The 24,585-nt window shown below is 35.8% G+C and overlaps 1 protein-coding gene across 1 annotated transcript in view; it reads right to left on the bottom strand.

Annotated features, from left to right (window-relative positions):
• Nucleotides 1-521: 521 nt before the first annotated feature.
• Nucleotides 522-24,585, bottom strand: part of LOC145283586 (nucleoside hydrolase-like) — a 50,495-nt gene continuing 26,431 nt past the window's right edge. The window contains exons 3-6 of the mRNA XM_080132511.1: nt 19,684-19,858; nt 16,328-16,444; nt 13,570-13,706; nt 522-1,102 (exon numbers count right to left, since the gene is read on the bottom strand). Of these exons, the coding sequence (XP_079988637.1) occupies nt 779-1,102; nt 13,570-13,706; nt 16,328-16,444; nt 19,684-19,858 (753 nt within the window). The 3' untranslated portion in view covers nt 522-778. The remainder of the gene's footprint in view (nt 1,103-13,569; nt 13,707-16,327; nt 16,445-19,683; nt 19,859-24,585) is intronic.

Raw genomic sequence — 24,585 nt, forward strand, 5'->3', positions numbered from 1 at the left:
CGATATTATAACTACATTTATAGATGTACGGACTCGTTAGTCAAGTCGTCTATGACAGGGGTCGCCAAAGATTTCGAACGAAGGCGGTATTGCTGACTTTTAAAAGTATGAGATAGATGTGTTGTATACTGTTTTGCTAATTAGTTTGTTTTTTTTTTAGTGAAATTGGTTTACCAAAACCTCATTCTTGTAATTATTTTCTAAACAAAAACAAAAAAAAAACAAAAAAACAAAACATTACACTATTTTTAAAAATTACTGATTAAAAACATTTTCCTGATTATTTTTACATTTTCCATAAGAGCTCCGCGGGCCAGATTAAAAACTTTGGCGGGCTTGATATGGCCCGCGTGCCGTAGTTTGGAGATCGATGGTCGAAGACGATCCCCATATTGGACGGTTTTTTATCTTAAACATAGATTTAAATCCTTTATGGCCTGATTTGTCACTTTTTGGTATTCTTATCTCCAGTCCGGCGAAATATAAAATATTTTCTTTAAGCATAAACGTCATCATAATACATAACATACTGCCGAAAAGAAGTTTCTTTATTAAAAAGATCATGTGTACATTACAGTACTAATACGATTACAATTATAGTGGAAATGTTGCCATCGGCATTAATGAGGACAATAATTTCAAAGATTTATGCTAATATATTGAAAGTGTAATATTTGTAACTTCTTTTAATAATTCCATTAGTTTGGACAATACGAAACGTTTCACCGTAAAAAGAATGAAGATTTTATCCACTTACTGCGCTTACGTATATCGTATATTATTCTTTATAAACGAGTGTCAGGAGTTCTATGACAAACTCCGTGTTCATCTTCGTAACTATGTGAACATTCGGTTTCTTTCCCCATTTGTTGCGCCAATCAACGACCATCTGGCCACGGGTCAAGCTACCATTGCATTCCACGTCTGCCGAAACGTATTTCGAATCTGTGATGCTTTGTTGTCGGAGAACGGTGGTCATGGCCAATTCGTCGCTGATTGTATAAGGACCCATCGATTTCCAGCCATCGATCAGCTTTGACTCCAGTGCCTTCATCAATTTGGCTTTGGCGGAGGGCATTTCACGCAATTTATCGTATACTTTCTGAAATGATCAAGATTTATAAAAGGGAATAATAAACAAGTATGTTCACAAGAAAGCAATTATTACCCCAACACCTTAGAAAACGAATTCCAGTCTGTAGTAGAATGGGGCTGTAATTGAATGGTAACATTTAATGCTAATAAGACTAAGCTGCCTTCGTTTAACAATTACAAGAAACCCTCACAACTGCAAATTGACCTTGCTAATAACAACTTACCAAAGAACCTATCCTTCAAAAATTAATAACAGCTTACCCGAGAGTCAATCCTTCAAACTCCTCGGCTTAACATTCACAGGCAACATGAATTGGAAAAATACATTGGAGACACTGCCAAAGCTGCTGCAAGAAGGTTGATTCTCCTTACTTACATCTGAGACTATCCTCTATCTCTACAAAGCCACAATTCACTCAAACATGGAGTATTATTGCCGCATATGAGCTGGTGCATCTACTACTAGTCTTTTCTTTTAGACAGTGTCTCCAATCGAAAAGGTTCCTCGCTATCGGTCAAATTCCAATCCCTGTCGCATCGCTGCAATGTTGCATCCCTGTGCTTGTTTTACAAATGCTTTAATAGAATATATTCTGATGAACTTGTAGCCTTGGTGCCCCATTTGACTTACAGACAGAACAAATAGGTTATACATAATTATTTTATGTATCTTCATATCAGTTTACGTATCGATTTTCAGGATTTACTTCAACAGTGCTCAATACTTAAGTAGAGATATGTAGTAAGTCTTGAAAATATATATGGCATTCTCACGAGGATGACATGCTGAAAATTCTGTGTAGCCTAATTGCCATAATTATTTTCAAAACTTACTACCTATATATATATATATATAATTAAATGATTACAGATTGTATTATCCTATGAACCTTAAGGCAATCCCAAGCAGATAAAGAAAGCTCAATATACGAGATAGACCAACAATATAAATGGAAATTCTGAATTAAATCATGTACATTCACAACTGTTATACCGGCCGTCCTTGAACAGAAGAATTTACACCGAATAGCACTATAAATCGCGCTAGTAATTCCAACACCGGTGAGAGAGATGCGACTGCACTTCAACTGCTAGCCGAGTGCCCAGCAGATATACATGCTTTCCTATCTTTGTACATTATTGTTAACACAGTTAATGACAGCTCAAGCAAAAGTTACGTTTAAACCAGGACCAAACTCAAAGAAAACCAACCTGCCTCCTCCCTTGAGGCTTGCATTTACTAATATCCGCGGGCTTAGAACTAACTTAGATGATGTTGAGTCATTTCTCCTTGTAAACACCCCGGATATCTTAGCATTAAGTGAAACTAACCTTCACTCCTCCATACCCTCTAACCACTTTAACATGCCTGGTTATCTCCCACTCTACCGTAAGGACTCGGACAGACATATGCATGGACTTGGAGTCTATATTCGAAACACCCTCCCCCTAACTAGAGAAATAAAACTAGAATCAGAGGGCCAGGCCTTTATGTGCTTCAGACTAAATATGCAACACAATATTAGCTACTTATATTTTCTCTACCGCTCTCCCTCAAACCAAGACTGTACCCTAATAAACAAAGTCTCAGACAGCATAGATATAGCACTCTCCCTCGATACTAGCGCACAAATACATGTATTTGGTGACTTCAATGTCCACCACAGTAACTGGCTAGGATTCTCAAATCACACAGACGTAGCTGGTAGCGCCACATATAGCTTCTCTATATCTCATTCCCTATCTCAGATGGTTACATTTCCGACACGTTTCCCAGACCAGCACGATCAACATGCCTCACTTCTAGATCTCTTTCTGACAACAGTTCCCAATGACTGTACAACAAATGCCCATAGCCCACTCGGGAATGCTGATCACGCTGTGATAATGGTAGAAATCAGCCTAAATTCTCGCCCTAAAACTGAAGACCCACTACTCAAAACAACGAGGTATTACAAAAAGGCTGATTGGGAAGCCATCAGGGAGCTCATCAGAGATGCCCCATGGCAAAATATCTTTACTCTTCCAGCGGAACAGTGTGCAAATGAGACAACTGAATGGTTCAAAACTGCTATTGAAGCACATGTTCCCGCACGGAAATACTATAGCAAGCCCCACTCCCCCCAATGGTTTACTTCTGCTTGTGCAGCTGCCATTTGTCAAAGGCAGCATGCGTTCCGCAGATTCAACCGACATAAGTCCAGCTCAAATAAACAGAAGTTTATAGAAGCTAGAAATAATTGTAAGAGAGTGATAGACACAGCTAAGTCAGATTACTCTGAAACCACCAGAAAGCGCATCGAAGCACAGAAATTAGGAACCCGGGATTTTTGGAAAATCTACAACAGCGTAGTTAATAATGGACAGTCAATTATTCCCCCACTAACAAACAATCATGAGGTTGCTTGCACGGCAACTGACAAGGCTAATCTGCTTGCCAGTCGGTTTGCCTCAAACTCCACACTGAACTCGGTACACCACTCACTCCCTGATTTTCCTCTGCGAACAGACGCCACACTTGACGACTTGAAAATCACCCCTTCTCAGGTACATGCTATTATAAAAAACCTAGACACCTCTAAAGCATGTGGACCAGATCTCATCCCGGCTGTGCTATTAAAAAAATGCTCTGCCGAGGTTGCTCCAGTTCTGTCCAAACTTTACAATAAATGCCTTAACGAATCTTGTTTTCCCGACTGCTGGAAAACCGCCTCTGTGGTACCAGTCTTCAAGAATTCTGGTGAAAGAACTGACCCACTAAATTATCGCCCCATTAGCCTCCTCCCGCTTTTCGCCAAAATATTTGAGTCCTTAGTTAATAAAGCCCTAGTCCAGCACCTAACAGCTGCTAAACTCTTGACTGACAAACAATATGGATTCAGGCAAGCCCGTTCAACAGCAGATATCTTAACTGTAGTTTCTGAACGTATATACCGTTCATTGGATAAAACAGGGGAGGGTAGAGCGGTGGCCCTTGATATATCTAAGGCTTTTGACAGGGTATGGCACGATGGTCTTCTAAGGAAAATTAGATCATATGGAATCACTGGAAGAATTCATAACGTAATTAAATCCTTCTTAAGTAATAGAAAAATCAAAGTTGTCCTCGACGGACGTACATCCAAACAATATGACATAAATGCGGGAGTGCCTCAGGGGTCTATCCTTGGACCTCTATTGTTCCTGATATTCATAAACGACCTCCCTGATAATATTGTTTCGGAGATGGGTATATTTGCCGATGACACCACTCTCTATAACAGATATGAGGGGAAAACAAATGAACACATATCCAAGAAAATGGCAGAAACACTAGAGGATGACCTCCAATCCGTAGTGGAATGGGGACAAAAATGGTTGGTCTCATTCAATGCTGCTAAGACTAAGCTTGTTTCCTTCAATAACTACAAGAAACCTTCTCTACCACCAATAGCAATGGCCAAGAACACATTGCCTGAAAGTACTTCTTTTAAACTCCTCGGCCTAACGTTTACAGGGAATATGAACTGGAATAGATACATTGAGAGCATTGCCAAGGCTGCTGCAAGGAAGGTTGGCTCCCTCTACCGTGCTAGAAAACTACTTACGCCTGCCAGTATCCTATACCTCTATAAGGCAACCATTCGCCCATGTATGGAGTACTGTTGTCACATCTGGGCTGGTGCATCTGCTGCTTGTCTCTCGCTCCTGGACAGGGTTCAAAAAAGAGTCGCAAACCTGATAGGTCCTGAACTGTCATCTGGGCTTCAACCTCTGTCCCATCGACGAGATGTTGCATCCCTCTGCCTGTTCTACAAATACTTTAATGGTGAATGCTCTGACGAACTGCAAACACTTGTACCTCCCCGACGTAACTACCCCCGACAAACCCGACAAGCTACTAAGTCTCATCCCTTTACAGTGGAGATCCCTAGGTGCAAGAAAGCCTTTTACTCCAATAGTTTCTTCCCCAGAACTGCGGGTCTTTGGAACTCCCTTCCGGGATTCTGCTTTCCCAACTGCAATGATATGCAGAAGTTCAAGTGTAATGTTAACAAACATCTTTCTACTCTTCTCCCTTCATAATGACCCCGCTAATTAATTCCCTAATAGTAGCCCCCTGCTTCAAAGTGGCACTGTGCCTTGTTTGGGGTGAAAATTGAATAAAAAAAAAAAAAAAAAAAAAAAACACACTTGTTCCTTAACCGAACCTCGACTTGATTGTTCTTATTTTCACTGTTGTTCCACAGCACAACAGATTGGCGATAAGGAATCGAAACGACCATCACTGCAGAGAATCACCAAAAGTGATTGAAATAAAGATTCGTAAAATCTTTACGGCAGAACACCTTCGTCATTTTAACAGATATTTGGATACGCAAGGATCTACAACGAAAAACGCGAATGTTGTCAATTATTTAATAATTGAACACACTTACCAAGTGTTTTAGAAAGGGAAAAATGGTTTATTTTTTCTTCACCAGAAGCCATTTTTCCTGCGGTAAGAATTTTCTTCTGCAAAGTTAAATGCAAAACAAACTAGCAAATACCGTGTAAAGTTATCGTTATTTCGATAACATCTGGGATTTGAAAAAAAAAACATGGTTGACTTTGTCAAGAGAAAGAGACAGATCATGAAAAATAATTATTCGCGTACGTCATTTGTGCTTAGCAAACACGTAAAGAATCAAATCATTTTTTTGCAAAAGGCAGAGGGTAAAAAGAAAACCTTAAAGTTTCCATACAAATTCGTCGGATATTTAAAGCGCCGGATTTTATTATTGCTACGTAAAAACGCGTGCAAATAAAAAAACATGTTAAACAAATGTTATTTCGCTGGATTGTTTCTAGTAAGACTAAAAATATAGTGTTCAACAAATTAAGTTAGAAAAGGACTGCTAAACCGTTGTTCTTCAAACAAAAGAATTGGGAAAGAAAACTTGGTTGATTTTTTTTACTAAGGAATATTTCTTTAATACAAGCCTAAATTGTAAATTGAATTCGTATGATGGATGCGAAATTCAAAGATTCACTGTTGAATTTGTTCCGATTCCAAGCAGAGCAAAATTCAACAACAAGTAGAAAGAAAAGAGATATTTAAAACAAGCATTTGAAAAAAAAATGCTTCAACAGCAGGAACGCTTCGAGGAAATATTGATGAAAACACAGGAGGAACAAAACAAATTTCTGGAGGCGACACAGTTTACTAAAGAGGACGATAATCATAACGCATTTTCTCAAACAGCTGTGTGGGCCGCTATTGAAAATTTCAATTAAAATCAAGACGATGTCACTTTCGTCCAGTACTATAGACGATATGGGAATATTTTTTTTTTATATCGGATTGTAGTACCTGGTCAGACGCGAAGAAATTTAGGCTTTTGCTAAGGAAATTGGGGACAGCCGAGCATACAAAAGTTCGTGAATTTTATTCTCCCACAAAAGACCAGTGAGTTGAGCTTCCAAGAAACAGTTACGCTACTTACAGAACTGTTTTCTGCAAAAACGTATCTTTTCCATAGGCGATATAAATGTATGAATGTTACTAGAAGAGAGGAAGACGATTACATTACTTATGCAAGTATAGTGAACAAGCATTGCGACGATTTTAAACTGGAGGAATTATCATCAGATAATTTTAAAATGTTTAATATTCGTGCAAGGGCTGGTCTTAAATAAAGACACTGAAATCAGGCGTCGTGTTTTAAATAAACTCGAAAACGAACCGAATTTAAAACTACAAAACTTAGCGGAAGACTGTGAATGGTTTATTGCGTTGAAACAAGACAGTCGTGACATAAAGGAAAGCGGAGTGTCGCATATTAAAAAGATCCATCAAAAGAAAAATTCGATTAAAAAAAATAACCAGAAAAAGAAACAGGGAAAAGATCTACCTGGACCATGTTGGAGGTATAGAAATAAACATTGGTACAATGAGTGTCCCTACAAATTCAAACAATGTGACAGCTTCCACAGAAAGGGCATAAAACATCGCATTGTAGAAAAAAATCTGGTAGAAAGACATCCATTAAACTTACGAAAATTGAACCCGAGGAACAAAATATCCGGAAATATATACAGGTCAAAATGTTTAAAAAGAAAGTAAGGCTACAGCTTGTTAGTGGATCTGACATTTCCATTATTAATGTACAGATATGGAAGAGGCTTGGGAGACCCACTATGATTAAATCCCATAAAATAGCGAGAAGCGTCAGTGGCGAAAAAAATTACCTTCGAAGGAGAATTATTGACGAATATTTTTTTCCAGAACAGGGCCGAAAAAGCAAGAATTTTTGTCATGCGAAAATCAAACTACCTCTTTGGAATTGATCTGTTCGAAAAGTTTAGACTATAGGATCTGCCTTTAAGCTCATTTTGCCAAAAGGTTGAGGATTCGAATGTGGAGGCAGAAAACTTAAGAGGGAGTTAAAAGAGAATTTCCCAGACGTATTCTCAGACGGTTTGGGAAGATGTAAAAAAGCGGTAGCAAAATTTGACGTAAAAGTAAATGAACAGCCAGTGTTCAGAAAGAAAATAAATGTTCCATACGCCGCTATAGAACAGATAGACGGTGAATTAGAAAGACTCTAAAACATGGGTGTCATCGGAAAAAATGATAACAGTGAGTGGGCTGCACCAACGGTTTGTATCTAAAAGAAGAGTAAGGAGATTCGGGTTTGCACCGACTTCGCGACAGGCTTAAACAGGTCATTACAAGATCACCATTATCCTCTTCCGAGCCCTGAAGAGATATTTGCGAAACTGAGTGGAGGGAAATATTTTTCTGAAATCGACCTCAGTAACGCGTACTTACAAGTTCCAGTCGATGAGGAGTGTTCAAAGCTACTATGTATTAATACCCATAAGGGATTGTACAAGTTTAACAGACTTCCTTTTGGGGTCAAAGTCGCCCCTGCGATTTTTCAGCAAATTATGGACATTATGTTAAATAGGTTGGCTTTCGCAGTAGGGTACCTGGACGATGTGTTAATGAAACGCGCTAGCAAAGAACAACACAAAGCTCATGTAAACCAAGTATTCAAAATGGTCCAGGATTATGGATTTAAAGTAAAACAGAAAAAATGTACATTTTTCATGGAGAAAATAAAATACTTGGGGCAAATCATCGATAAACATGGAAGAAGGCCGGATCCAGATAGATCGAGTGCAATAAAGAATATGCCTGCTCCAGAAAATATTGCGTCTTTACAAACTTTCTTAGGTTTGGCAAATTATTACAATGTATTTGTGCCAAATATGCATAAACTAAGATCGCCTTTAAATGAATTGTTAAGGAAGGACCAAAAATGGGTCTGGACGCAAGAGTGCGAAGAAGCATTTCGAGAAATTACAGAGACTTTAACGTCTGACTGTTTCTGGCACATTATAATCCCAAGCGTGAAATTGTAGTTGCAAGCGATCCCAGCTCCTATGGCATAGGAGCATGCATTTTACACAAAATTGATGATGTAAAAGTGAAACCCATAGCACATTCATTCCGATCAATTTTGCCAGTCGAAAAGAACTACTCACAAATTGAAAAAGAGGCGCTAAGTATTATATCCTCAGTAAAGAAATTTCATCGTTTCCTGCACGTTAGGCAATTTCTGTTACAAACAGACCATAAACCATTATTAACGATTTTCGGATCGAAAAAGGGACTACCACAAAATACAACGAATAGACTACAAAGATGGTGTACCATACTTCTGAATTACAATTTTCAAATGGAGTATGTATCATCTAAAGGATTTGGTTACGCAAACGGGTTATCGAGGTTAATACCTAAGCAGGCAGAACCATTGAAGGATATAGTAATAGCAGCCATTCAAGCGGAAGTTGAAGTAAAAAATACGATATGTGACACAATAAGAGAACTTCCAGTAACGCTTGATGAGATTAAGAGTAAGGCAGAGGTGGACGAATTTATTATACGCACGAAAGAAAGGATCAACAATAACGAACTGGACGAAGAAATTTATTCAATTTGCGATAACGTCCTGTTATATAGCGACAGGGTCGTAATTCCTGCGACATTACAGAAAAGAATGCTCAAGGAATTCCAAGAATGAAAAGCCTTATGCGCTCTTTCGTTTATTGGCCAAACATGGATAAGGATATAGAAGGAAAAATCAGGGAGTGTAGAGGATGTGCATTAGCTATGAAAGCGTCTCCGACTCGATTCGGATCGTGTGCAAAACCGGACCGACCTTGGTCTAAGATTCATTTAGATTTTGCAGAACCGCTAGATGGGTTCTACTATCTCATTATATCAATGTAGACAGCCTATCTAAATGGCCGGAAGTATTAAAATGTAAGAATCCCACATCCGAGGTAACTATCAAATTCCTGTATTAACTATTCGTTAGGTTTGGAATAGTAGACTGCATTGTTACAGACAATGGAACGCAATTTACGTCTACCGAATTTAAACATTTTTGCGAGGATCATCTAATCGAGCATACAACCATTCCGCCATACCACCCAAGAAGTAATGAACAAGTAGAGAAATTCGTTGACACATTCAAGAGAGCTCTGAAAAAAGTTAGCGGGTCGCCGACGGATAAGTCGATCCAACAGTTTTTACAAGTTTACAAGTCACTTCGAATGCAAGTTTACAAGTCACTTCGAATGCAAACATCGAAATGTCGAAGACACCTGCAAATGTTATGTTTGGACGCAAGGTTAGATCAATTTTTCACAAGTTGTTACCAAACTAGGATAGGCCAAACCTAAAAGAAAAACGATAACAAAAAACGGTATAAAGTTGGCGAAAGAGTCTTCTACAGGATTCACAAAAATAATGAGACTTTCTGGGAGTCCGGCATTGTTGAGAAACAAATAGGCAACATGGTCTACATGACTGCCAGACTCCGTGCACAAACGTCACACTTTCAAAATTCGGAAAAGATACTTGAATAGTGAGGTGACCAGATCGCCCGAGGAGGACATCATGAACACAGTGTTTGATACTTTTCAGGTGCACATACCAGAGACAGCCCCGGAGAACAGATGATCAAACAGAAAACGGAAATCAACAGAATCGATTAGGGTGAACCCAAAACAAAAGCGTTATTAATCCCAGACGGGATATTTTCAAAGGGGTGTATTATACCGGCCTTCCTTGAACAGAGGAATTTACACCGATTAGCACTATAAATAGCGCTAGTAATTCCAACACCGGTGAGAGAGATGCGACTGCACTTCAACTGCTAGCCGAGTGCCCAGCAGATATACACACTTTCCTATCTTTGTACCTTATTGTTCCTTAACCGAATCTCGACTTGATTGTTCTTATTTTCACGGTTGTTCCACGACACAACAACAACAAAATTTATTGCTTGATAATGTTTTTTTCCTTAATCCATGGATTTTTATCGAATGGCTGATCTCATCGCAGGAAATGTTATTAGCAAAATAGATGTAGGTAATATAAATTTGGAATTTGCATAAAAACCTACAATTTATTCTAGAATATACCAGTATTTATTGCTTTGGATTTTACTATTGTTCCGGTGTCATGAATTGTTCATGAATTCAACCATGAATTATCCTTTTCGTACTATCATTTTAAATTTAATTTTTAATTTACAGGGTGAACAGAAAGTCCTTGGACCAATTCAAAAGTGGTTTATTAATAGAAAATTACAAAAATATAAATTAAACATGAATGAAAATTATAAGTTAGGAAACCAAGAATAAATTCAAATTATTTATTTTCAATGTGATGTCCCTTCCTTTCGATTAGACGTTCAATTCTCTGTCTGAAGTTACCAACCGAGGCACGCAGCGTTTCCTGAGGTATTTTAGCCCATTCACTCAGAAGAGATGTCTTCAAAGCATCAACACTTGGATGAGCAACAGAACAGACCTTTGCCTCCAACAAAGACCACACCGAAAAATCCATGGGATTCAAATCAGGCGATGCAGGAGGCCACATCTCCTTACTCCAGAATCTTGGAAAATGACGTTGGCACCAGTCCTGAGTTTTTCTGGAGTTGTGGGATGGTGCTCCATCTTGTTGGAAGGTGAAAGGCTGATCTTTGAAGTGTTTCTACATCTCTTCAAATGCTGGAACCAAAATATCGTTAATGTAGCGATCTGTGTTGATCTTAACCCCCCTGCTCCACGAAAATCAGAGGCGACTTCCAAGATTTGGAGACTGCAGCCCACACCATGAGGGAAGACGGCTTTTTTCGGCGGAAACTATTCTCACGGAGTCATCAATGTCTGCTGAAGATTTTGCGTAAACTCTGTTGTTCTGATTGTTAACAGTCGCTTCAATTGTGAAGAGTTTTTCATCAGAAAAAACGATCTCTCGCTCTGCCGTGCCAGCCTTCAGTTCTCCAAGAAGAAACTTTGCTCTTTCAAGTCTCTTGTGCTTTTGGGCAGGTGTGAGGTACTGTCTCTTTCTCATTTTGTAAGTGGACAACTGGAGATCGTTTTTTACGATGGTTTTCATCGAGGTCACGCTCACATTCATGTCTTTAACCATCTGTCTTGCAGATCCCTTCGGGTTCCTCCTTACCCTCTCTCGGACAGCTTTAATCACCTTCTTTATTCGAGCAGTGCGAGGTCTTCCACTCCTAGGACGGTCTTCAGATGTACCAAGTTCCTTAAATCTGTTCACAACATGGTACACGGTGGATTTAGCCACTTTCAAGAGCTTAATAATCTCTGAGTTTGTCCTTCCCGCGCAATGAAGCTGAATTATGACCTCTCATTTGCTCATTTTTCTGAAAGTTTAAACAAAATTATTTTAATATTTTTGTTGAAAATAATTAGATCAATAGTTAGACTAAATACTTACTTTATTCGAAAAGAGAAAAAGTGATTTTAAAAATATTTAATTTTAAAACTAAAAATGGTCCAAGGACTTTCTGTTCACCCTGTATGTGATGATAAGCAAAATTTATATTTACCTGCATCTATTTTGCTAATAATATTTCTTCTGATGAGAGGAGCCATTTATTGAACATCCAGGAATTAATGAAAATTTAAAAAAATTTTCACTCCTTGTACAACATTTATTTTGTCCATATATATATATATATATATATATATATATATAGTCATCCACATGCAGTACTGTTTCGCAGCTCATCAGTGCGGCTAGAAAGGCAACTACCTCAAGCCAGGATTGAAACCCGACCGTCTGTACGACAGTCAAGGTTCCTAACCATTACGTTATTTGTGACTGCTGAGCGAGTAGTGAGTTTAACGATGTTTTGACATCGTCCGAAATACCTCCGCTCGATTTGTTTACACAAAGAGCGTCGCTTATATGCTAATGGTAGTTCGTGTATCACTTCTCAATATATATATATATATATATATATATATATATATATATATATATATATATATATATATATATATATGGGTACTTCATTTAATCACATAAATTAATATACGAAAGTATAAATTTATGCGTAAACTTTAAGTATTTACTTCAACAGTGCTCAATACGTAGGTAGAGCTAGGTAGTAAGTTATAAAATATATATGGCAATATATATTTTATAACTTAAAAGTGGGAAATAAAAAAATAAATGGGGGAGGCCAGCTGACAGGTTTCGTCCTCACTTTTCATCAGTTGGATCGATGGATTTCCTTTTTTTATTAATGAAATCTAGTTAAATGGAAGCCGATAAGTTTAAAATAAAATGGGGACAATGTGTTTTAAATATAGCGATATAATGTATTAAAAAAGAACGCAATACGGGATAAAAGGCGTTCTACCCCTCACCATGTGATAACGTACATGTGCTAATCATAGTGAGGTCACCTTCCGTTTCGTTTGTGTGATCAACTTGAAAGTGAGAATATATATATATATATATATATATATATATATATATATATATATATATATATATATATATATATATGCATTAGCAGTACGCAGCTTGTCAAACAGAATTAATTCGATTACAATAAAAATAAAAATGGGAAATGTTAACAATTATAAATATAGAAATATCACACAAAATAGATACACGAAGTTAATAAAAACAACGATCAACTAATAGCTGAATACGTTGATGAGAAGACTTTTGTCCGTAATAAATATGAACGATAAAAATGAAAAATCGAACCGACTTCTTAAATATGATTATCTAGAATGTCATAGCCAACGAAAACGATTACACAACAACACACTCGTCAAGGAAAATAAAATTGTAAACAAGAGTATCATAAATCAATATTACGAAAACCCTAAAAACGTAAACATTAACACATGCAATCTCATAGATATATTATGCACATAAATTGAATGAATCACAGAAAAACTAAAAATTACTGATATAATTGATAAATTACAATATAAGGAAGCATAAATCATACTGAAAGACCACAAAAGCAATTAAAATGATGAACTAACCATTCGATTAATCTACTCATTAACCTTATCATCGAGTGGCCTTCAGGGTTTTGTTAATGGAGAATCCCTTGAAAATTTAAAAGAAACGACGCTTTTTTTTTTTTATCTTACCCATGGTAAAGCTGAATCCATACACAATTCCCAAGTAATGATGTACATCTTACAAACGAACTCTGTCAAAACAATCTTTGCTGCTTCAACATCAAAGTAGAAATTGAATTCTGCGCTTGGCATAATATTTCCTTTACCTGCATAAAAAGACAACAAAATCAAAGCATCAGAATAAAAATCTGTTCTCCAAAAATTATTTTTGATCTATTTATTTTATTGTTTCCCAAAATTTATTGAAAAATACTTTTTAAACTCTATGTTAATCTTCTGAAATTTTCTAAATTCTTCATTTGAATTTTTATAAAGGACTTCCATTCCGTTTTTTAATCCAGTTCCATAAATCAAATTCAACCAAATATAGCCCACAATATTTAACTTAACAACTATTAACTGTGTTTTAAAATTCATAACGATCTCTTAATTAGTTTCTGAGTTAATCGTATGTATAAAAGTACCTAAATATGTACTTTTTTTTATTACATTTTCACCCCAAACAAGGCACATTGCCACTTTGGTGTAGGGGGATACTATCAGGGGCAACAACTACTGGGATACTATATTGGGATTTGGGCAGTAAGATGTCGGTTCACGTTACACTTGAACTTCTGCATGTCAGTACAGTTAGTGAAGCAGTGGTCTGGGATGGAATTCCAGAGTTTAGTGGTTCTGGGGGAAGAAACTACTGGAGTAGAAAGATCTTTTACATCTAGGGATCTCTACTATGTGGGGGTGGGATTTTGCTGCCTGTCAGGTTTGTCGACGGTGTCTACGTCGTGGGGGTACAAGTGTCTGCAGTTCGTCAGAGCATTCACCATTAAAATACTTGTAGAACAGGCAGAGGGACGCAACATTACGTAGATGCGACAGAGGCTGAAGCTTAGATGCCAGTTCAGGGCCTATCAGATTTGTGACTCTCTTTTGAACCTTGTCAAGGAGCGAGAGACTAGTAGCAGATGCACCAGCCCAAATGTGATAGCAATACTCCATACATGGGCGAATTGTGGCCTTATAGAGGTACAGGATACTTTCGGGTGTTAGTAGCTTTCTAGCACGGTAGAGAGAGCCTACCTTCTTCGCAGCGGCCCCGGCAACGCTTTCAATGTAATTGTTCCAACTCATGTTTCCTGTGAACTTTAGGCCAAGGAGTTTGAAAGATGCACTCTCAGATAAAGAGTCATTGGCCATTGTTATTGCTGGCAGAGAAGGTTTCTTGTAATTATTGAAGGAAACCAGTTTAGTCTTGGCAGCATTGAATGTGACCATCCATTTTTGTCCCCATTCTACTACAGATTGGAGGCCATTCTCTGGTGTTTTTGCCATTTCTTTAGATATATGTACTTAACTTTATATAGATAAAAATTACACAGGGTCTGTTCTTTTAGAAAGGTCGGTTGAAATTGAATGAAATAATAAGTAATTATTTTAATGGTAAAATTTAAGTTTTCAAACGTTTTCTACAAACATTCAAATATGCGGTAGACTCTTAAAAATTCAGTATGTTTTTGCTATATATCTTTTGAAATGACTGACCAATCTTTATAATTTTAGGTTCAAATGAACAGCTACAGCAAGAATAGGAATACACCCTACTGAAGCCAGATTGCCACAGCTGGTCAATTTAAAAAAATGCAATCTGGACGTGAAGAAATTAGAAGACCAGTATGCAATAAAATTCTGTTTTAAACTTGGAAAAATCCCACAGAAACGTATGGAATGATTCTTTGTTTTGGATTATCTTGTATGAAACGAGCATCAGTTTTTAGTGGCATAAGAGATTCACGAAAGAAATTATGATAGGTGTAGAAGGAGTAGGGAAGTCAAAACACTAGAAGCGATTGACTAAATAAAGAATTTCATGGATAAGGACCGTCGTATGTCTGCAAAGACAATAAGTGCACAGTTTGATGTGTTGGAACTGAACACAAAATTATTTGCGAGGAACTGAAGGAGCGGAAGATTTGTGTGAAGGTTGTCCCAAGAGTGCTTAGAGAAGATCAGACTATTTAATCAAGATAAGTATCAAGACAGTTCCTTATCTTTCCTATAGTTCGGACCTTGCTCCTTATATATTTTGGTTATTTTCTAAGCTCAAGGACAACCTTAGAGACTGTCGTTATGAGAAAATTTCGGAGATGACTGTGTAACGAGGGTCATTGACATGCTAACACAAGAGGACTTCCACAGGGACATTCAGAACAACAAGTAAATTGCAGGAGATTATTTCGAAGGGGTTAGAGTTTCATATGTGTACTATCAATAAAAATGCCGATACGAAAAAAGTCTGGAAACTTATTGTATGCATCTCGTAAAGAGTTTAAATCTAATAGGTCCTGCATTATCAACCAAGTACCAACCTTTGTCTGATCGCCACAATGTTACATCCCAAATACTTTAATGGAATGTGCTCTGAAAAACTCATAGCATTGACTTGTACTCCCTCGACACAAACCAACTAGCAGCAAAATCCAACCCAATTCATTGTTAAGGTCTCTAGATGTCGAAAAACATTACACTCTAATAGTTTTTCCACCCTTGGACTGGTAGACTTTTAAATTGCCACCCTGTTTTCTGCTTCATTCACTGTACTAACCTGGATAAGTTTAAATGTAATGTGAACAGACATCTCGCTGCTCATTTCCTCACAATCTTCAGTTAGATATGATCTCAATTAGTAGTCTTTACTCCCAATTCCTTGTTAGGAGTAAAAAAAAAAAAATCTTTGTTAGGGCTAAAAAACCGAAAGATTTATAATCCTTACCTTGGTAGTTACCGCCCATTAGGAAGCAGTCTTTGAGGTGGTTACTAAATTCAGGATCCATCCGGTGTGCAATCGCCAGATTCGTAAAGGGGGCGAGATTAACCAAAGTGATTTCATCTGTGCACAATTAGAAATAAAACGCCATTGCAAAATAATCGATCTCACGTCACTAAATATATGAGGTATTTAAGTACACTTTCATGATTGAATATATATATATATATATATATATATATATATATATATATATATATCTTCTCTTCTCTATCTTTCTTTTTCTATTCTATCTATATAAATAAAATGAACTCATTTTTTCCCGTCTGATTTTGACATTAATAGGATTAAAAATCAAGATATTTCATGCAAATATAATATGCACAAACGGTAGAACGATATCTGAGATGTGTTATAGGCTTATTATTTCTCAAATTCCTCGATAATCTTAGATTTCTATACTTTTTCTGCTGAGAAGTCACGGCCAAAATCGGTTAAGATCAATGGAAGTGGTAAAATATTTTCTCTCTAATAAATTCCTCCTCCCCCTGCCACCACTTAACACCGTTTGGGGATCGTTCACAAGGAACAGTTGAGAAGAGAACACCGATTTGGCTTCGTAGTTCTTTCATGTGAAGTTATTTAAAATCACTAAACTAAGCTGCAATGCTCTATGGCGTAGTGGTTAGCGTGCTGGACAATTCACATTATATTTTCACGTTCGCGCCGACCTACCGTAGTCGTTTTTTTTTTTTTTCCTAAACAACTGGAATGGACTTTTCTTGGTGGCCGAACTGTTAACGTTGCAGATGTGTGTGTTTTTTTTTCACACTTTATTTTCCTACTTTTACTCATGACTCCGGATTTGATCCTTCCTACTTACCTACCATAACATTTTTTAAACCCCCCTCCGCCCCGGAAACAAACACTCGGGCAACGCCGGGTACCCCCGCTAGTATATATATATATATATATATTGCGTTGAGCACTGTCGTAAAAGGATCTCACCCGCTGCTTATTTGACTATTAAGCGAGGCTCGCTGTTTGTTTTTAAATTATTTAGCACTGTAAAATGTTTATGGACATTGATTCATAGTCCAATGGTTAAAACTGCCAACTATCAACACAGTGGTTGTAGGTTCAATCCACGGATAGGGAAAGGTGCTAGTCTAGACGCACTGATGAGTTGTGATATAACGAAACAGTACTATATATATATATATATATATATATATATATATATAAAAAGGTTTGTGCATGTTAACATGTTTAGTCGACTACTCTTGCCAAGACCAACTGTTATGTTTTCAATTTTGACTCGTTAGCAGCTCTTCTGGCTAAAACCAAATCGAAAGTGTGCTAAGGCCCAAATACCCTATATATATCAAATTTATACTCTGTAGACTAACTACGAGCTTAGTAGAGGCTTTTCACAAACACACCGACAAAGTCCAATCATCGAATAAGAAACCATAGAAAATGAATCAACTGCCCTCTTCAACTCCCCTCTCTAATCTCTAACTTGCCTGTATATATTAAAACTAATCCTTTGTGCTTACGTATATTCGACTACAAAAAAAAAAAAAAAAAAACAGGTGACTTATCAGTCACGTTTTCTCTGGCCAAATTTATTGTTTTTATCCCTAGGTTTGAAAACCTTTTTTTATGTATTTGACATAGCTCTTCATTTGTCTATTGTTTCTAAAATCTCGACTGCATTCAAAATCTATAAACATTATTTGTAACACAATCTAATTTTCATACCGATAATCATAATAATAACTTCTTTAAATAAACATCTAACTTTAAATAATAATAGTCGATCTTACAATCGACTATTAGCAATGCGTATTACGGCCTTTTCCGGGAGGTTAATACATAACATTGTTATTCAACAGCACTGATTAAGGCTTGTAAGAATTTTACATTAAGATCGGTAGTTGATACACATAAGACATCGTAATTTACTTTAATCACAACAGAAACGTATTAAATTTCTCCTGGAAAAATTTGAGCATCCATTTTGAATTATATCGAAATGAGTTTTATATTGTTTAACATTCAAATTATTAGCAAACTTCTATATTGAAAACAACTTGGACAAAATTATCAGTATCCGTTTTTAAATACTAATTTATATTAAAGTTGAAATAATTTCAAATAGAAATTACAACTGTCATACGTCGATATGTAGCGAGTAACTCTATCGATTAAACCTGGTAAGCATTTTGCATTAAGATTGGTACTTGATACACATAGCACATTGAACATCGTAATTTTCTTTAATGACACCAGGAACTTTTTTTTATCTTTATTCTGTTGATTTTTATTTATCATAGACATTGATTTCGATTTAATTTTTTTTATATTAAAATTTATATGAAACGAAAACGCTTTGACTCCATTTTCTCTTTCATGCAAACATCCCATAAGTACCGTAAAAACATTATCACATGATAAAATAAAGTTCCCTAAATTCATATTATTTATATATACTGTTCTTATATCGAGTGCTATTTTCATAACGTTTCGGTCGATGTAACCTCCGACCTTCTTCAGTCAAACTCGGGAATTTTTCTGAAGAAATTTCGAACGAAAGCCTTTATTTAATCCATGTAATCCATGGGGTAGCATCCCTCACTACGTAAATATAGATCCAGGCCCTTGCACTGAAAAATGACGTCATGTCTGAAGTTCTAGCAAGCAAGATCTGTCAAAGAGCAAAACTGCTGATACTACCACATTTCGACAGATTTTGCTATTATTAATATGATTACATTTATGGACATCTTTCTAATTATTTCCTTTTAATAAAACTTGGTTTTCTGTCGAATTTTATAAATTATTTTAATAAATTATAATACAAAACGAATTACATTTTTCCTCCCAATCTTAAAACTATGACAATACGATCGGCGTTCATCACTTTTTCCAACTGTACTATCTGGAAATGGTCCTATTCGTGAATCAAAATAGCTTTTGAAATAACTTTTGAATAGTAGTTTTTTCTAACGCGCTGATGAAGCTCAGGCTTGTGCAAGTTATAATTTGACGAACAATTATATCCCTAGATGCCAACACTGTGAGCCACAACAATTGTACGCCAATGTTGTGACCAATAAAAGAAAAACCATCCTTATTAACGTGATATCTAGACAGCAAAAATATTTATAGTTCTATTATTGCACTGTTGAGCTATTTAAACGAGAACTTTATGTTATTTATTCATATGTAGTCACTTCTCCAAGTAGTTAAATTACATATAAACGTTTTGGCTATGTATGTGTAGGTAATCACTTTTTACCGAGTCCTTTCTAATTTAATTTTTTATTTTTAAATATGAACGAATACTTATAATCTACCTGGGTAATTTTTGGCTAATCTGACCATTGCTGAAACAGCATGCTCTGGTTGTATAAAATCGAGGTCTGGGGTCGGAAGTCCATCGTAATCGCCAAAGCTATCTTTTCCGTAGTAACCATCACCACGGGGTGGTTGGATGACGAGGGCATGACCGCAGCCGCGATAAACTGGAATCTGAATCAAATGAGATATTAAACATAAAACATACAACATATAAAAATGTGGGAAAATTAATTTATTTGATCAAATTGTAAATGGTATTTTTTTTATTAGCAAAATCACTCGAGAATGTTCGTTTTTACAAATAATACCAGTGTTAAATTAAACAATTATTAAATTATTTACATGAGAAAGGTTCGAGGAAAACAATATAAACCACTTACATATCGTCAATAATGCAGTAGTTAAGGATAAATTCGCTTTGACTTAATTTATGTACAGTTTATTTATCGAAATAAATATTTTTCACGTTATGTTTTATGCAAAATAGCATGAAGAATAGAGAAATTACGAATTAAGAAACGTATTATAAACGTCGTATCGCGTTTTGTTTATCTTAAGAAATAAAAAGGTTGATATAATGTGGCTAAATCTTTTGCTTATTTATTTATTTTTTTTTACACAGTGATCACAACTTATCAAGGCCCGGAAGCCACTCAGGGATAAGGATTATTGCAATTACATTACATTTTAATCTTATTGCAAGTACATTACATTTTAATCTTCACTCATATAAATCTTATAAAATCTTGCTACTAAATTGAACTGTTTTTATCTTTATACATATGTATATATATATGTATATATATGTATATATATACGCGTATATATACTTCATTTAATCATATAAATTAATATATGAAAGTATAAATTTAATTTATGCGTAAACTTTATGTATTTACTTAAATAGTGCTCAATACGTGGGTAGAACTAGGTAGTAAGTTATATAATATATATGGCAATTAAGCTACACAGAATATTCCGCGTTTATTTCATGCTAGGATTCATCAGGTATAAGCTGTAATAATGATAGACATAGCTCTAAACTCTCGACCCCAAGTTGAAGAGCCATTGCTCAAAACAACAAGGTACTACAATAAGCCTGATGAATCCTAGCGTGGATGAAACACAGAATATTCTGTGTAACTTAATTGACATATATATTTTATAACTTACTATATATATATATATATATATATATATATATATATAATTATATTTAAATTAACTGTTACTTATGCCGTTATGAATATGAATAGCGTCTTTTAATTTTAAACCGTTATAAACTAAAAATAAACGTTTATAAGAATCAACACATAATTAATATTTAATTATTAGCCCCTCTCTTATCGTATACACTCCTACTACTTTAAATTCCAACGTCATCTCCCCTCCACTCCCCCTTCTTTTCTAACTCCCCTTTATCTACGATTTTTCCATTCTTATTTGATTTTATAACTTAGTCCATCTATGAATTCTGACGTTGCTAGTTGGATATTTCCTCTCTTTGGGGATCTTCCTCTAGTTGAAACAATATGTAAACTCATTCTGGACTCACAGTAATAAATTTCTTATATACTGCTCTGGCTACACATTGAGCACTCTATTCCGGTTTTTTCACCACTGGTATATATATATATATATATATATATATATATATATATATATATATATATATATATATATGCTCAATGTGTAGCCAATGCCGAGATGAGTGGAAAGCACATACAGCGCCTAGAATTCCCAAATGATCACCCATCTGGTACTAGCCAGGCTTAACGTTGCTTAACTTCGGTGACCTAGCGAGAACCGGTGTGTGAACGTGATTATGCCGTGTATATATATATATATATATATATATATATATATATATATATATATATATATATATATATATATATATATATATATATATATATATATATATATATATATATATATATATATATATATATATATATATATATATATATATATATATATATATATATATATATACTAGCTGTACCCTGCCACGCGTTGCTGTGGCTCAAATTGGCGCAATGGAAAAAGTTCCAAAATGAGAAAAAGCATGTTTCTTATAGGTTTAATTTTCCATTTTGCATGGGTACACAGTTTTTGTTGTTCCATTTTCTTAGCTGATATAGAGATTTTCCGGTTTGGTGACTCTTGAATACGTAATATAAATTGTCCATGTGAAAAAACAGTCAGTGTGTAACTGTAAGGCCCACAATTGTAAAGATTGTTCCCTGTGCTTTGTTGATGGTTATTGCAAATGACAATAGAATTGGAAAGTTCAATTTCCTAAAGTGTAATGATGTATCCGGTGGAATCATAGGAATGCATGGAATGAAGATATATTCATCTGTGAAAGGTCCTGTTAAGATTGTTGTTTCTATGATATTGTTTGTTAATTTTTTTTTTACTGCAAGCTTTGTGCCATTGCAAAGCTTGGATTCGTTTATATTTCACAACATGATAATTAGTACACCAAATTTCAGTTGCAATACATGCGGTGGAATCCCTGGCAAATATAGCTGTTGGATAATTAACCACTTTATCTGCTTTCACAACAGTGTCGATGGATTTGTATTTGACTACCTCACTTGGAATTTTACATTGAATAATATCGTTAAGTTCATGGGCATCTTTGTATTGACCTGCAAGAATAGCTCATTCACTCAGTCAGATGGAATTCTTATAATTTGAATATCTGCAAAAACATTTTAAACTAACTATTCTTTTGATGAAATAAAATTACAGTAATTACAGAAGTTAAAAGTCAAAGAATTTTGCCCTTAACTCTGATCAGCTGGCACTTTTTCGTACCCAATTTCCCACAAGTGATGCAAAGGTTTTTGTGTGGATCGAACAGTCGGCAACTGAAATATTTTGAGTTAAGTTTAATAGCTTCACATGGAACAAAAAAGTTGAGTATTTGAGGCAAGCATTTATTTCATCTGCTGGTGTTGATTGAAGAATAACAGGTAACATTTGTCTAAAATCTCCTGCAAGCAATATTACTGCATTCCCAAATGGTCTGACATTGCCACGCAAATCTTGCAAGGATCGACCAAGAGCCTCAAGTGATTTTTTGCGTACCATTGTGCATTGATCCTAAACAATAAGTTTGCATTTCTGCAATATTTTTCCCCATATTGGATGTTTTGGAGATGTCGAACATGAGATTTTTGAAAAATTGAATGTTTTAAAGTAGAATAAATAATTCTTCTACTTGGCAGCAAGGTCGCAGGTATTCCTCATGCAGCAAGGGCTAAAGCTATGTCATTTTGTTACCAAATAGCTGCCAAAATCAATTTAATTAGAAAGGTTTTACCAGTTACTTCTGGTGCTGTTCAAGGTAGCAGTAACTTCCAAATAACTTCTATTCTCACAGTCAGTAAATTAGGTTACGAAATTATCAATAAATCGTTTAGTTACTAAGCCAAAGTCAGTAAATAAAAAAATGTTACGTGCGCATGCATTAGTCTTGACTGGGGGGGGGCTAAGGGAGCGACCATTAAATAATTATGCTTGTCGCCATGGAACTCAACGCCCAAGGAGTACCTAAAGGGGCACTTATGCACTTATGTTATCGTGCTACTTTTTAAAATAGTATTTACCTGTTAAATTCAAATTTTACAAGATAACCCGGTCGGTTTCTAATGCGAGGAAAATCTAGCCCCCCCCCAAAAGAAAGGGGTACTCTGGATAATAACAAAACATTAAAATTGCCTCAGTCTCGAAAGATTTCTTCTCTACTGAACGAGGAAAAAAAACGGTGAAGTGTAGTTCACCTTCTGTTTCTCTCCCCCTCTCTCTTCCTCTCTTAATATCTCTCTTTATCCATCTCTGCCTTTCCCTCTCTCAATCTATCTTTCTCTCATTATCACCCTCTCCATCTCTCTTTGAGCCCCTTTCTCTCTCTAACTCCCTCTATCTCTCTCCTTTCCTCTGTCTCATCCCTCTCTTTTTCTAACTCTTCCCCTCTCTCTGTTTATCTATCAATCCCTTTATCTCTCTATCTCCTTCTCTTTCTCTATTTTCCTCTCACTTTCTCTTTTCTATCTATATGTCTTCCTCTCTATCTGTCCATCTCTAATCCCTCATCCTATTTTAGTCTCCTAAATTAATTACAGTGAATAAGGCATTGTCAAAACATGGATAAATCCTATTTTTAGTCACCTAATTTACTGACTGTGAGAATAGAAGTTATTTGGAAATTACTGCTACCTTGAACAGCACCTTTCTAATTAAATTGATTTTGGCAGCTATTTGGTAACAAAATGACATAGCTTTAGCCCTTGCTGCATGAGGAATACCTGCGACCTTGCTGCCAAGTAGAAGAATTATTTATTCTACTTTAAAACATTCAATTTTTCAAAAATCTCATGTTCGACATCTCCAAAACATCCAATATGGGGAAAAATATTGCAGAAATGCAAACTTATTGTTTAGGATCAATGCACAATGGTACGCAAAAAATCACTTGAGGCTCTTGGTCGATCCTTGCAAGATTTGCGTGGCAATGTCAGACCATTTGGGAATGCAGTAATATTGCTTGCAGGAGATTTTAGACAAATGTTACCTGTTATTCTTCAATCAACACCAGCAGATGAAATAAATGCTTGTCTCAAATACTCAACTTTTTTGTTCCATGTGAAGCTATTAAACTTAACTCAAAATATTTCAGTTGCCGACTGTTCGATCCACACAAAAACCTTTGCATCACTTGTGGGAAATTGGGTACGAAAAAGTGCCAGCTGATCAGAGTTAAGGGCAAAATTCTTTGACTTTTAACTTCTGTAATTTTTGTTTATTTCATCAAAAGAATAGTTAGTTTAAAATGTTTTTGCAGATATTCAAATTATAAGAATTCCATTTGACTGAGTGAATGAGCT

This window comes from Euprymna scolopes, chromosome 8 (assembly GCF_053919585.1).
Source record: "Euprymna scolopes isolate OS-2025 chromosome 8, ASM5391958v1, whole genome shotgun sequence".
In the NCBI taxonomy this organism is placed as follows: domain Eukaryota; kingdom Metazoa; phylum Mollusca; class Cephalopoda; order Sepiida; family Sepiolidae; genus Euprymna; species Euprymna scolopes.